The sequence below is a fragment of the Mesoplodon densirostris genome, chromosome 2 (genome assembly GCF_025265405.1).
Source record: "Mesoplodon densirostris isolate mMesDen1 chromosome 2, mMesDen1 primary haplotype, whole genome shotgun sequence".
Taxonomy (NCBI): domain Eukaryota; kingdom Metazoa; phylum Chordata; class Mammalia; order Artiodactyla; family Ziphiidae; genus Mesoplodon; species Mesoplodon densirostris.
Window position 1 is genome coordinate 43,353,591 of NC_082662.1, and position 14,671 is coordinate 43,368,261.

Sequence of the window (14,671 nt, forward strand, 5' to 3'; positions counted from 1 at the left end):
TTTTCTCATCTGAAAAGTAGAGATGACAATACCAATCTGTGTTGGATTATATTCCATTTGCCCCTCAGTATCCATGCTCTACCTAGCTTTTTGCCCAGGGAGGTTCACTTGCCTGTCTTTCAGTTTCTAGTTGGGTTAGGTCAATAGGAGGTACTAGCAGGAGATCAGAGTGTAAAAGGAAAGGGAAGCTATTCCTTAGTTTCCTCCTTACCAGGTCACCAAGGGTTGGCTATATCTAAAAGAAGCAATCCTCTTCATATACCGCCCTCTCCTAGGCCTTTAGGCCTAAGGGTAGTAATGGCTTCCTTTAACCCTAGAGTGTACTATCCATTGTTGACTCCCATAAACTCTGCCCATATCTTTATAAATAGTTCCCTTATTAAACTCTTCTCAAATAACCCAGTTTGAAAGTGTCATCTGTTTCCAGCCAGAACTCTGACTCACATGCAGCCTCAAGGGATTGTTTTGAGGATCACATGAGATGATAAATGTAAAGTACTTTGCATAGTGCCTAGTACATTACAGATATTCAGTAAGTGTTGACTACTATTGTCATTATGAATATTGCTGTTATTATTATTCTATTTGAGGTTCCATGCTCATCTCATCTATACCATCTAAATATGTTCGGGAGACTGCTAAATTCAGAATTCTGGTGATCTTTTTACTAATTCTCACAGTGCTTCAAAAATATGTTCAAGTGTAAAATGTGTTTATTGCTAAACAATCTCAATACTTAAAAAGAGTAAGAGGGGGCCTCCCTGGTGGCGCAGTGGTTGAGAGTCCGCCTGCCGATGCAGGGGATACGGGTTCGTGCCCCGGTCTGGGAGGATCCCATATGCCGCGGAGCGGCTGGGCCCGTGAGCCATGGCCGCTGGGCCTGCGCATCCGGAGCCTGTGCTCCGCAACGGGAGAGGCCACAACAGTGAGAGGCCCGCATACCGCAAAAAAAAAAAAAAAAAAAAAAAAAAGAGTAAGAGGACCTTAAAAGTGAGTGAAAAACCCATATAATAGATAGGATTTCCTGAACTGTAGTTTCTTCTGTAAACATGCTTCAAAATTCGTTTCCTGTAAATTGACCTCCTGCCATCAAATCTAGCAAAGTATAAATGTCCATAAAGTTAAACAAATTGTTGGGTCTTGGGTCATGAAAAGAATAGACTGAAAGGTAAATTCAGTGGCATAAAAACCCTTCGTTCATGTGGAAACACATCTTCATCAATGCCTTATTTATCCATCATGACATAGGCAAGCATCACCATTTGACAAATTATCTCAACAAAATCCTATTAAAGGTCTACTTAACCTTTCACCTTACCTCATCCTTTATATCTTCCTGTTGTTGGGCCGTGAAGATCTCCATTGCAGCCATGAGTCTCATCATTAATTCATCCACTGTTGTGTTACCTAGCAACACATGGAGATAGCCAAATTTAACATTAAGATCATTATAAAATGGAAAGTCATTCTAGAATTAATCAGTAAGGAATAACTACAGTCTAAAAAAATTACAGACTGGCATGCTAATAAAAACTTTCATGTTTTCACTGAAAAGTTTCATATTTTCAGAAAGAGAACAAAGCAGTATACTGGCAATTGAAATTTCAGAATACTTAGATTTGAGGGAACAGTCTCTTACTTAATAAGAAGGACTTTCAGCACTACAAGAAGAATATCCAAGTCATGAGGATCAAAGTATCTTTCAAGTTAGGAAAACATATCTACTTAATAACGCTAGCAACAACTACCATTTGTTTATATGCCAAACAAATTACATTAAGTGATTAGGTTTATAGATATAAAATCTCATTTAATCTGTACAACAATTCTGTGAAGGTGTTATTATGATTTTGACTGTAAAGAGAAGGAAAATGAGGCTTAGAGAGCTCAAGTAACCTGACTAACCAACGTCAAATTGGTTAAGTTATAGGGCCAGGATTTGAAACCATATGAGTCTGACTCAGAAGCCTGTCTCCTTTGCCATCTTAGCATACTGTTTACTTAGAATTATCTCCTATCACTAAAAATTCTTTGGTGAAACAAGCAGTAATTCAATTTCTGAAAAAAAAAAATTTTTTTTCCCAATTGATATTTTTCTCTTTCAGCTGCTTTCAAATGACTATGCTATAATCTTTATGGAGAAGGTACTGTAATGTTTGATTTTCTTGAATGCTATTTTATTCCCTGTCCAAGTGTGTAACAAACATATAGCACATATATGCCATTTCTTGCATGCATTAAGTTCTGTTATTTGCTTTGGATGCATCTACAAGAGAGAAGGAAACTCATGAAGATACATAAAGATATAGCAATTTTTCTCTTCTTTCAAACCTACAGGCAAAAGAGCCAGTCTTCTCCAGGGCCTGAGAAGGTGTCTTCTTGTCCCGTTAACAGAATGGCCACCAACGAGACAACAAATAGTAAGCATCCTTGCTTGTATTCTTCCAGAGTAGGGTTTGACTAACATAATCTTTCAATGGTCCTTTCCCAGTTTCCCTTATGACCCCTGGCAACATGCGGTTAGGGAGCAGCTGTGGTCCTTAGCCAAAGAAATAATCTAATTTGGTCACATCAGCACTACTCTCTCAATAAATGAGCTAGAGAACAAGTATTATCTTGGTGTGATATCATGTTACCAAGAAAGCAGAACTGGTTTTGTAGTCAGAGTTCTAACCCTAGTTCTGCTACTTATAACTACATGATCTGGTACCTAGAAGTTGCCTAGCACATGACAAGGGCTTAATAAATATTCACTTAGTAAACAAATGAATAAGAGAAGAGGGAGTGACTTTAGCTCTCTAATGATCAATTTCCTTATCTGCAAAATGAAGATAACACTACCTCTGTAGGGTTCTTAGAAGGATCAGAGATAATGTAAAGTGCCTGGTACATAGCACACACACAATCACTGATAGTTATTACTAACAGATATAACAAATGGCAAAAAGTTTAATAAGAGAATCTTCAATGTAGATTTTGTTACCAGGAAAATCTTTGGGTTTCCATTTCTCTCTCTTTTTTTTTTTTTTGGCGATACGCAGGTCTCTCACTGTTGTAGCCTCTCCCGTTGCAGAGCACAGGCTCCGGACGCGCAGGCTCAGCGGCCATGGCCCACAGGCCCATGGGCCCAGCCGCTCCGCGGCATGTGGAATCTTCCCGGACCAGGGCACGAACCCGCATCCCCTGCATCGGCAGGTGGACTCTCAACCACGGCGCCACCAGGGAAGCCCCCATTTCTTATTTGTAAACTGTAGTGACTAACAACGAGTATGGGGCATGAATACTTTGTGGAGGGTACTAGAATCATCAATGGGGAAATACTATAATTTCACAGGTGACTACACACTGGACATTAATTTTCAGGCTTAAAGCCACTGCTTATCTACTATGCTTCAGCCCTAACTATATGGGCTCATTGCCAAACTGTACTTGAAGGTATTTTATACCTAAGCCCTTAATGATCCAAGATGGAGAAAGGTTCCAGTTAATGCAGTTCAGGGAAAATTTATTTTTTATAGCTTATTGCAACAGAACCTCTTTATACTCTTAAAAACTATTGAGATCCCTGAAGAATTTTTATGTGGGTTATGGTTACCAACATTTACTGTGTTAGAAATTAAAACTGAAATTTCTAAAACATATTTAACAATTCATTTAAAAGTAACAAAAATAACCCACAATTTGTTAATATAAATATCACATTTATGAAAAATGACTATATGTTCCAAAAGAAAAAGTTCAGTGAGAAGAATGTAATTTTTTAAACATTTTTGCAAATTTCTTTAATGTCTGGTTTAATAGAATACAACTGGATTCTCATATCTATATCTACATTAAACCAGCTATAATGTGTTGTCTTGGTTGAAATTTATGAAGCCATTATGGACTCACACAGATACATAGTTAGAAAAAGGAGGAGTATTTTAATAGATAATTGTAGATTATTTTTCTTTAATAAACCCAAACTGACAAGTGGAATTTTTTTCAAGGTTAGGTATGTGAGGAATTTGAAACCGTTATCAATGAACTTATTGTACTTTGTTACATTAAAATCCACTGGTCTATTTTGCCCTTTGAATGGATCTTTTACTCATGCATGAGTTTATAACATTATGCATTGGTCATTTGGAAAATATTGGTTCACGGAGTCATGCATTTCTTCTGAATGTTGACACACCTAATTTTATGATATCAAAAAAATCACATTTATTGTCATCACCATCGACGTCACCAGAAAAGTATTTAAGCTGTCAATCTTAAATGGAGGATATAACTTTTTGCTTAAAAACTCAAATTTTATCATTGGCAACAAATGTTGTCAGTTCTTTTTCTTGAAGTAACAGACTCACTTTGTTCATCTTGGAGAAATATCTGCACATTGCATCATACAAACTATAAAGATGGTTAAAAATTAATAAAATAATAATTTAAAAAATGCACCTACATGGAGGTGAAAAATATGACTACCAGTACAGTTCTGTGTCACGGCCTTGATTTGTGCTAAGATGCCAGCAGTTTTACACAGCACTGATTTTGTGCCACTTAGTACAAATGTTAGTACACAGTAAAAAAAAAAAAAAGCAAAAAAAGAGTCTATCAAAAATAGACCTTGGGGGCTTCCCTGGTGGCGCAGTGGTTGGGAGTCCGCCTGCCGATGCGGGGGACGCGGGTTCGTGCCCCGGTCCGGGAGGATCCCACATGCCGTGGAGCGGCTGGGCCCGTGAGCCATGGCCACTGGGGCTGTGCGTCCAGAGCCTGTGCTCCGCAGCGGGAGAGGCCGCAGCAGTGAGAGGCCTGCATACTGCAAAAAAAAAAAAAATAGACCTTGGGGCTTCCCTGGTGGCGCAGTGGTTGAGAGTCCACCTGCCGATGCAGGGGACACGGGTTCGTGCCCCGGTCCGGGAAGATCCCACATGCCGCGGAGTGGCTGGGCCCGTGAGCCATGGCCGCTGAGCCTGCGCGTCCGGAGCCTGTGCTCCGCAACGGGAGAGGCCACAACAGTAAGAGGCCCGCGTACCAAAAAAAAAAAAAAAAAAAAAAAATAGACCTTGTAGATTCCCTGAAAGGATCTAGGGGACCTCTAAGGTCCGTGGACCATGCTTTGAGAACCACTACTGACTATAATATTGCTGGAAATATTACAGCAAACAGGAATGAAATATTATCTTAATTAATATGAAAACAGGAATGAGATATTATCTTCATTATCTATTTACTCTATGCATTTTGTTCCCGCAGTAGGTCTTCTTTAACATTGTTTGTGAAAGTGAATGCTCTAGCTATAGAGAAAAAATAAAATACCAGAGGTTTTGTTTTATTTGAGTTTTAAAGGCACTTGAATTTATACCCCTTCCTCCATTACATTATCTGCTATAGAACTTGTGACTTAAATAGGGGCAGAAATTAAGTATCTCAGACACAAGCTTTAGCTTGGAGCATTTGAAACATCCTTTTCCCTGTGGCATAGAAAAGATACTGTTTTCAATTTAAGCTTTGCCATGTATAAAGGAATTCTTTATACTGATCCTTAGGATACATTAGTAACATAAAAAATATCACTCATAATTTTGGTAAAGAATGTGTGCACTGTGATTAAATTGACAGGCATCCTATAGCTTCACACCTCAGGGTTGAAGCATTCTAGACATGGATTCACACAAATGAGGAGAAACGACTGCCACTGTGAACTATTCAATTCACAATATCCAGTCACTGGTTTTTCCAGATAACTAAATATAAGGATTTCCTTCAACCAATCGACATTACAGCAAGAAATATATATGTATGTGTGTGTGTGTGTGTGTGTGTGTGTGTGTATGAATGAAATATCATATTTGATGACTGATTATGGCTTAATTTCTAGTTTAGAAAATTTAGCGATTCTGAATATTTAACATGATTATCCTATGTCCCAAGGGCTGTGCAGTTTTATTAAGATGTTTCTGTTGGATTTTCATGCAGCATATTTCATATTTCATAGCACCTATACTTTTTGAAGATATTCTTCTTCTGGGTGTTTTATATTTTAAAATGCAAAAATATTCACCAATCCAGAGAATTACTTTCAGCTTTGATGGTAAATATTATAAGGTTATCACATACATAAGGAGACACTCTACTCCCCTTGTGATATGTACTTTACCTTGTATCACATTTAACACTTCATTAGATGATCGCTTTCCCATAATAATCAGAAAAAGTGGAAACTGATCTGTTTTTTGAGTCCGAATGGTTTGTGCAACAACGCTGCCAAAGTGTCTATTGCACATTGTCAGAAATCTAAAATGAGACAAAATCCAAAGTTAGTTTCATTTCAGAGTTTAATAAATTTATCACTACGCTAAGAAAAAATTCATTAAGTGTTTTATTAGCTATATTAAAATTAGTCTGATATCAATATGTAAAATTATAATGTATTAAGTTTTCAACTACATCATAAATGCTATAGAAATGATTATCCTACAGAAAAGCAGGCCACACACCCTATATTACCCTAAACTATGAGAAAAACAAACAAAATGAATTTTAAGAGGAAAGAATTTCTTAAAGAGGACAAATACCGGGTGGTAAAAGTTAAACCGGCATCAGGATCTAGTCTAAACAGATCTAGCAACATTTTCACAAGTCCTTAGAATCAAGAATTGTACTTTAGAATTGTGTTTTCTCCAGTAGTAGGAGGTCTTCTAGTTTCATACTTGGTATGGGATAAAAATAATAATTCTAAGCTTTTGACCAAAAAAAGCTCAGAGATATTAGCATACTGAAGTCTAGCATTAGTATTCTTAACACGATCTGGAATAAATGAAAAAACTGATAAAGCTTTTCTCTTCTATTAGAGGACTGTTTGAAATTAGCATTTCTTTCAAGAGAAAAGGGTAGCTTATGATATGTTTTCAGATCTGATGGTAAAAAGTAAATGTCATAATAATAATGAATTATGAAAGACCAAATGCAAATATAGAATGCTTTAATAAGATCCAATTTAATAAAGTCTGTAAAAATAATGGACTTTTAATAACACAGGTCACAAAAGGCAAAACAGTGGAAATTCTGGGGACTAGCCACTGGTACTGGCTTATTAATTCTTAATTATGTTCATGAAAGGCAACTTAAATCGTGTGTTTTCTTATGCCTTATGATAATATTTTAGGTAACAACTCCTCTGACATGTACGTTCTAGCTGATGAGCAAAGTCTTGTCATCACATGCATTAGAAGGTAAATCTATTTCAAAAGACAAACGGCATTAAAATGTCATGTGCTCAGATTCATTTGATATCCATATTCAAAACAGAATCAAACCTCTTAATTTTTAAAGCCAGTATATTTCTTGTCCATAGAAATTCATCCCAGAAGTTTAGGCTGAATCCTCCACAAAACCTGTGCGGTGACTACACACAGAGCCACTAGAACTGTTGGCAAGAGTGTCAAGACAAGTTAGCACCACTGCAATAAGTTCATTGGGAGGCAGGTTCATATACACATTTAGAGCAGCAATAACCGGACCCCATGGCAATCTGAAATGACAAGGCCTTTAAAAAACCAACTGTTGGCCATGAAATATCAGTGCCCCCATGAAAATTCAGATCTTCACATTCCACAACTATTATGGGATAAAAGGTGCTCAAGCAGCCTAAGTCTCCATACCAAATTTCACACCCATATAGCTTTAATTCTTCAGTGGAGACGTGTAGATCAGGAGACTAGAAAGTTAGGATCTCATTTTTCTTTCTGCTTCTTACTAAAATATTTGAAGTCAATCTTGACGCTGATCTGATCATTGGCAACCTCTAAAATTAAAGATGTCAAAAAACAGTTGGAATGCCATTTCCTACAAAAGGGAGAAAATAAGTCCTTGTTGCTTTCATATCAATGGATTAAGTGGATATCATACAGTAGATGGCCATCACAGCACTAGCCTCACAAGTGATATTAAGTACTAGTCAAACAGGAGACCCCCAAAAAAGGAAGGAAGGAAAGAAGTCAGGAAGGAAGGAAGAAAAGAAGGGAGGCAAGCAGGCAGGTTGGCTTAGTGGTTTTAAGAATTTGATTTCAAGACAATTCTGTCTGGCAACTGTGTACATCCCAAATCCTCTTTCTGTGAAAATGAGTTAGAAGAGAAAATAATTATGAAAATGTAGGTATCTTATTTGGTTTAAATTAATATATAACATAAATTTCAAAACTACACAAAACATATTCAAGGGAGGTACAGCTTTCAACATCACATTAACCATTAAGCCATTCAATTACTATAAAAAACACAGTGATCAGTTTTCTACCAGGTATTAGCAAATCATTCTAATATTTTAGAAGCAGTTGAGAAATATAAAGGGATCACATAGCCAGCTGATGTTTTCTAGTGGCCTTAACTAACAATCTGTTCTAATGAAGAGAGACTTTGTTAAAAGTTTAATTAATCTGATTAATCTCTTATGATCATGTTTACTTTGAGATTTTCAAATTGCAATCATTGACATCCTGTAGGGCCAATGGACGTCCCCAAATTAAAAAATTCCTACTTGTCAGTTCCTTCCATTATAATTTACAAGAACTTCACAACACAAATATCAAATCTTTCTCATGGCTGGGAGGTTCTGCTTCTTCCTCTCAAGATCATTCACAACACAAAGTTACCATTTGCAGCACACTACCCGCGGCAAAAATCCAGTTCAAAACATTAGAGCAATCAAACATGGGAAAAACAAGTTGTTTTAAGAGAACAAATGTGGTTCTTATATTTGTGGTATTTCTTGCTTTTGAAGATATAAAAGTGTGCCAGTGCATTTAGTGGCAACAACAAACTTGTCAACCTAACTGCATATGGTGTTCATCAGAGTCAGATGTCATGAAGGGAGAAATGATTTCTACAGCAATTGCATTCCTGCAACTCACTGGTCCCTGGAGGGGTGGGTGGGTAGGTCGTGGTGGAAGGTGGTGGGGAGAGGGAGTGGGAAGCCTCACACTCTGGCCTTGGTAAAGAAACAAGATATAGGGAATTCCCTGGAGGTACAATGGTTAGGACGCTGTGTTGCCACTGAAGGGGGTGTGGGTTCAATCCCTGGTAGGGGAACTAAGATTCTGCATGCCGTGCAGCGTGCCCAAAAGGAAAGAAAAGAAAAAACAGAAGTAGTAGCTTATATTCACCAATTCTTGCTATTAGAAGGCTAAAATTGGAAAGATAAGATAAAGTGGTTTTAATCTAAAGTTTGGGGAGAAAAATAAACAGAACATCTGATGGCTAGCATATATTAATCATTAGTAAAATTTTCAGTCTCTGAAGCAGAGATCACTTCTATCTTGCTAATGGAAACCAGGATTACTAATAAATCAGATATACGAAAAAGTAATCTCATTTTACTAAACTGTACTTCAACATAAAATACATACTAAAAGAAACACAGCAATTTAGGGGGAGGGTGATGAAATTCCACAAACACTTACTGCCTACCTACTGTATACCAGGTAATGTAAAGAGGCACGTTTGATAAAGAATGGAGGCTACAAAACTGCTAAGCCTCTGTGTGAGGCTTCCTGATTATGCATTTCAATGTGACTTCCATAAGTTTAAAGGAGCCTCATATATAAACTGGAAATAGCACATCTTTAAAATACGTATATTCTTGTAAGTTACAGCAAGTACTCAGAATTGTGCTTAGAATATGGTAGGCCCTTAAAATTGGTAGCTATTTAATCATTATTAAATGCATAATGATATTTAACATTTTTTATCATAATTACTTTCAGGATTAAAATGGTAGCTTATACCTATGGGCCAACACTGAAAGATTTTTTTGCATAGTAAGACACAGCATGAAAGAATTGTTGACTACACAAATACAGTCATTGGTTTTATTTTCATTCAGAGAATGAAAGGGTAGGTGTTGATATTTGGGAAATAAATAAGTACAATTATAAATGCTGTAATTTATGTTTAGTAATGTTAACTAATTTAAAACCAAGAATCAGTATCACAATTCCTGGCTGCTTACCCTTGAATCATTAAACACATTAAATGTCTTTCTGATAATGTGTGAACCATTTCTCCAAAACGAAAGGTCATTGAGCAGAAGAAATTCACATTCAACAGTACTATAGGACTTTTTCAATATGGGTTGCCAAGTGTTTTTTGGTTGTTGTTGTTTGTTTTTTATACTACTTCTTTTGAAGTCACTTTGATTTAAGGAGGCTCTTCTCTTTAAAGCAAACCAAGCTTGCAGTTTTTGCTATAGTAATAAGCCTCATTATTTATACATATTCATTCATGTGTTCAGGGTTGGTTAAAGAACATTTATGTACAACAGTAGAATAACCAGAACACAAAATAGAGAAAGGACCTTGGAGATCATACCTATCTAGCCAACACACAATTCTCCTTTCTTCTTCTTTTCCTTTTAATAGGGAAGTTAAAGCCAAGGCCCTTTAACGTGTGAAGTAAGTCTTATCAAGGTGCTAGCATTGTCAAGCATACCAAAACCAGCCAAAGACTTTTGTCCCCTTCCACAACATCATTTCCACAAGTCTGCATGCCTATCCATTGTTCAGCTCATTCCCTGAGATGATCTTCAGCACCACTGGCATATATGCCTTTGTCCTTTAAGGGTGGCTTTGATTTTTTTGAAATAGTCCTAAGTCTTTGGTTCAAAATGAGTTAGGTAAACAAGCTGGAAGACACTGACTATAAAGGCAATTATTTGCAAGCTTTAAGGGCCTAGGAATCACCTATGAAGTTCATTCAAAAGGCAAGTTCCTCAGCCCCATCCCCCAGAGATTCTGATTCAACAGATGTGGGGTAAGGCCCAGGGAACTGCCTTTTTAATAAGCTCCCAACCCCATCCAAGGTGATTCTGATATAAGTGGTTAATGGAACACACTTTGAGAAATACTGCTTTTAGGACGCAGGACTGCTTTCCTTGAAAGGCTTTAAGCTCTCTCTGAAGGTAGCTTTTAAAGAAGTTGTCCCCTAAATGTTTTGGGCAATGGCATATTCACTGGACCAAGTGTCTAGTCTCCTGAGGTGATGACCACATTGAAGATGATAATTCTCACTTGCTTCATTTGTATAGGTGAGCTGCAATTCGATGTGAGACAAAATTACAGTCTGTGAGCTCCAGGTGATGGAGGAAAAACAAGGCGGCGGGGGGGGGGGGCGGTTTGCAATATTAAATAGAGAAGTTAGGTCTCACTGAGAAGTTGATATTTGATCAAGGATTCAAAAGAGGTGAAGGAGGAAGTGGAAAACATATCTCTAGGAAGAGAATTCCAGGCAGAGAGAACAGCAAACACAAAGACCTTAAAGTTGGAGAGTATCTAGCATATTTGAAAGGTGACAAGAAGGTTAGTATAGCTGAAGCACAGTAAAGCATAAAAGACAAAATTGATAATTTCGACTATTTTCACATGGTAACAAACACCATAGCTAGGCCAAAAGATAAATGATGAACAGGGGAAAAAATTCTGAATTTCAAACCACAGAAAAAGGGCTAATTTCCTTAATATATAAAGAACTCTTAACAAACAATTAGGAAAAGATCCACAAATAATATATAAAGACAGCTTCAAGAAATGGAAACAGTAATGGCTCATAAACATGTGAAAAAATATTCAAAATAGCTCATAATGAGTAAGTCCTAATTAAAGGTACACTAAGAAACCATTTTTCATCTGTCAGATTAGTAAAGACAAAAAAATTTTGGTAACACCTTGCATTGGCAAGGTTACAGGGAAACAGGCACTACTGTACACTGTTAGTAGGAGTGAAATTGGTACCAACTCCTTTGTGGGCAATTTGCCAGTGTCTATTAAAATTAAATATGCACAAACTCTTAATCTAGCACTCCTACAACTGGGAAATTAGTCTACAGATATATTTTCAGATGGAAACATATGTACATAGTTATTTACCGTAAGCTTGTAATAGCAGAATATTGGGCATAACCCAAATGTCAACCACTAGGATCTAGTTAAATAAATTATAGTACCTTACAGAATTCAAAGGAATATTATGTAGCCATAAAATAGAAAGGGTTCTTTATGAACTGATATGAACTATCTTTTAAGATATAATGTTAGTGGGAAAAGCAGGGTGTTAAATAGTGTTTACCATTTGTGTAAAACTGGGGAAAAATAATTATGTATTTGTTTGCTTACATATAAAATAATCTCTGGATGGACAAATAAGAAACTTAAAACATTACCTCTAGAAAAGGTAACTTAGGAACAAGGATAAGTAGGAGACTTTTCATTACATACCTTTCTACAACTTTTGAGTTTTGATTAAAGTGAATGTATTGCCCAATCAATAAATAATTTGAAAGTAAGTAACTTATAAAAATAAAGAAAAATTGCATGCAATTCCAAACTTTTAACACAATGTTATTCACATTTGTCTATTTCTTATCAGTCTTTTGCTCAAATATATCTTTTCCTTTTTGTGGTAATCAGTGTTTGGTTGGATACAGTTTTTTAGCCTTCTATACCATAGTAATGAACCAGCATGTTAAACGGTTGAATAATATTCCATTGTGTAGATGTATACGCTGTTATATTCTTACCTATTCACCTACAGCTAGATTTTTCTTTCTAGTTTTTTTTAATCATTATAAATAATACTTAGATAAATTCTTAAAGTATTTCCTTAGGGAAAAAAGCCTGTCTGTGAAGTGGAATTATAGGGTAAAAAGGTATAGAATCATTTAATGATTAGTGGTTCATATTGCCAAATTGTTTTCTAAAAGGATAGTATAATGCCTCTCCGTGCAAATGCAAATACTGTATCCATGTAAAGGCAAATTTAAGAAAACACAGGATGAGACTTTGGGAAGATTTAATCTGAAAAGCATCTCTCACCTGTCTGTGATTTAAGACTACCCAGTAACAGTAAACTGCTAAATTGTCTTAATAGACTAGTAGTCAGAGTTAAAAAGAAAACACAAATATCTCCTTGTTGTCATCTATAAATCACTCAAGTGGAAAGGCTCTGAGGCACTGACAGGGCTTTAATGACAGGGCTGTAACTAATCTATAGGGACCGATTTATACTAATTTTTTTGGAGGGACAATAATCATAAATAAATAGATAATTGGCTGCCTTCTCACCAAGAGTAAGAACATAAACATGTAAGTACCCCATTTTATTTTAAGTTGGGAGAGATACAGAGAACATTGAACCCAATGTCTTATCAAATGCAGAAATTCCTTCTCTAGCAATGTAAAGAGAAGATTCATTTTCCAAGGGCTATACAAGAGAGCAAATTTATGTTAAATGCCAGATAATATTTCTTCTGTGTTCTGCCTTTTACCAATTGATCGGTATTTATGAGGGCCTATGAAATGCATAACAAGGTAAGACATGGTTTGTGTCCTTAAGACACTAAGAATATTTAGGGTTATAGCCTCAAACAGGAAACACAGTCTGATATATAACTGGGGGCTAGATTTATTAGTTCAGATGAAGTGCTGGAAAAAATCAGAGAACGGAATGGGAGTCTAGAAATCAGGGAGAACTTTCTGTTCCAAGATAGTGCTCCTGGACTGCTGTTAGGAGAATTATCTCTTATTCACCTCTGCATTCCTAGCACCTACTGCCAAACAGTATGTATTTGTTACATGAATGGGCCAGTTCATGCTTTAGTAACCTTTATCTCCACCATGACAATGTTGACTATACAACCTTCCTTTTCCTCTTCCAACTACTTTGCTGAAATCAGTTTAACTTGGACAGTTGGTGTGAATTATCATGGTCTCCCAGGCCTCTTTCACTATGCTTCTACCTTGATAGGTCACTTGGTCCCATTTCAAAATAGCAAGTATTGTCCACAAGTTCATACTCTAAGCTTCCCTCATGACTTTTAGCATACTGCAGTTTTTACATAATTTCATCTTGCCACCACTCACTGAAAATGTGACTTAGAAGAGGTGTAAAGTATCCAAATATTAACATAATAGAGAAAGTAGGAATTACTGCAAGCAGCATAATATTATGGGAAGAACAAAGACTTTGGAGTCAAATAAACCTGATTTTGTCACTTACTAGTTGTTTCTTTTTTCTTTTTTTCTTTTTCTTTTTTGTGGTACGTGGGCCTCTCACTGTTGTGGCCTCTCCCGTTGAGGAGCACAGGCTCCAGACGCGCAGGCTCAGCGGCTATGGCTCACGGCCCAGCCGCTCCGCGGCATGTGGGATCTTCTTGGACCAGGGCACGAACCCGTGTCCCCTGCATCGGCAGGCAGACTCTTAACCACTGCGCCACCAGGGAAGCCCACTAGTTGTTTCTTTGGATAACTTAATCTTTCTGAGCCTTAGTTTTCTCACATATAAAGTGAAGGTAATGATACCTACTTTTGGAATTCGTCTGTGGGTTAATCAATACCTCTTCTTCCTTCCTTTTATATGCTTCAAAGTCAAAATTGGCTTTTCCTTTCTCTCCCCTTCCCCCCAAATTATGGATATGGCAAAATGTTTCCTAAAATAAGTGTTAACAGCAAATCTCAGACTCTTATCACTGAACAAATACATTATATTGCTGTATAACTTCTACAGAATCATCATAAGATTATTCCCTACTCTAAGGTAGAGACTGAAGATATATACGTGTATTTTCATGCTATGTTCTCTGATTGTTTTCCTCCTGCAAAATTTGGAGATTTCGTGATTTTATTATTATATACAAATT

The 14,671-nt window shown here is 36.7% G+C and overlaps 1 protein-coding gene across 1 annotated transcript in view; it reads right to left on the reverse strand.

Moving 5' to 3' along the window:
- FAF1 (Fas associated factor 1) overlaps nucleotides 1-14,671 on the reverse strand; it is a 479,002-nt gene that overhangs the window by 93,700 nt on the left and 370,631 nt on the right. Inside the window, exons 14-15 of the mRNA XM_060089778.1 lie at nucleotides 6,143-6,279; nucleotides 1,319-1,407 (exon numbers count right to left, since the gene is read on the reverse strand). Of these exons, the coding sequence (XP_059945761.1) occupies nucleotides 1,319-1,407; nucleotides 6,143-6,279 (226 nt within the window). The remainder of the gene's footprint in view (nucleotides 1-1,318; nucleotides 1,408-6,142; nucleotides 6,280-14,671) is intronic.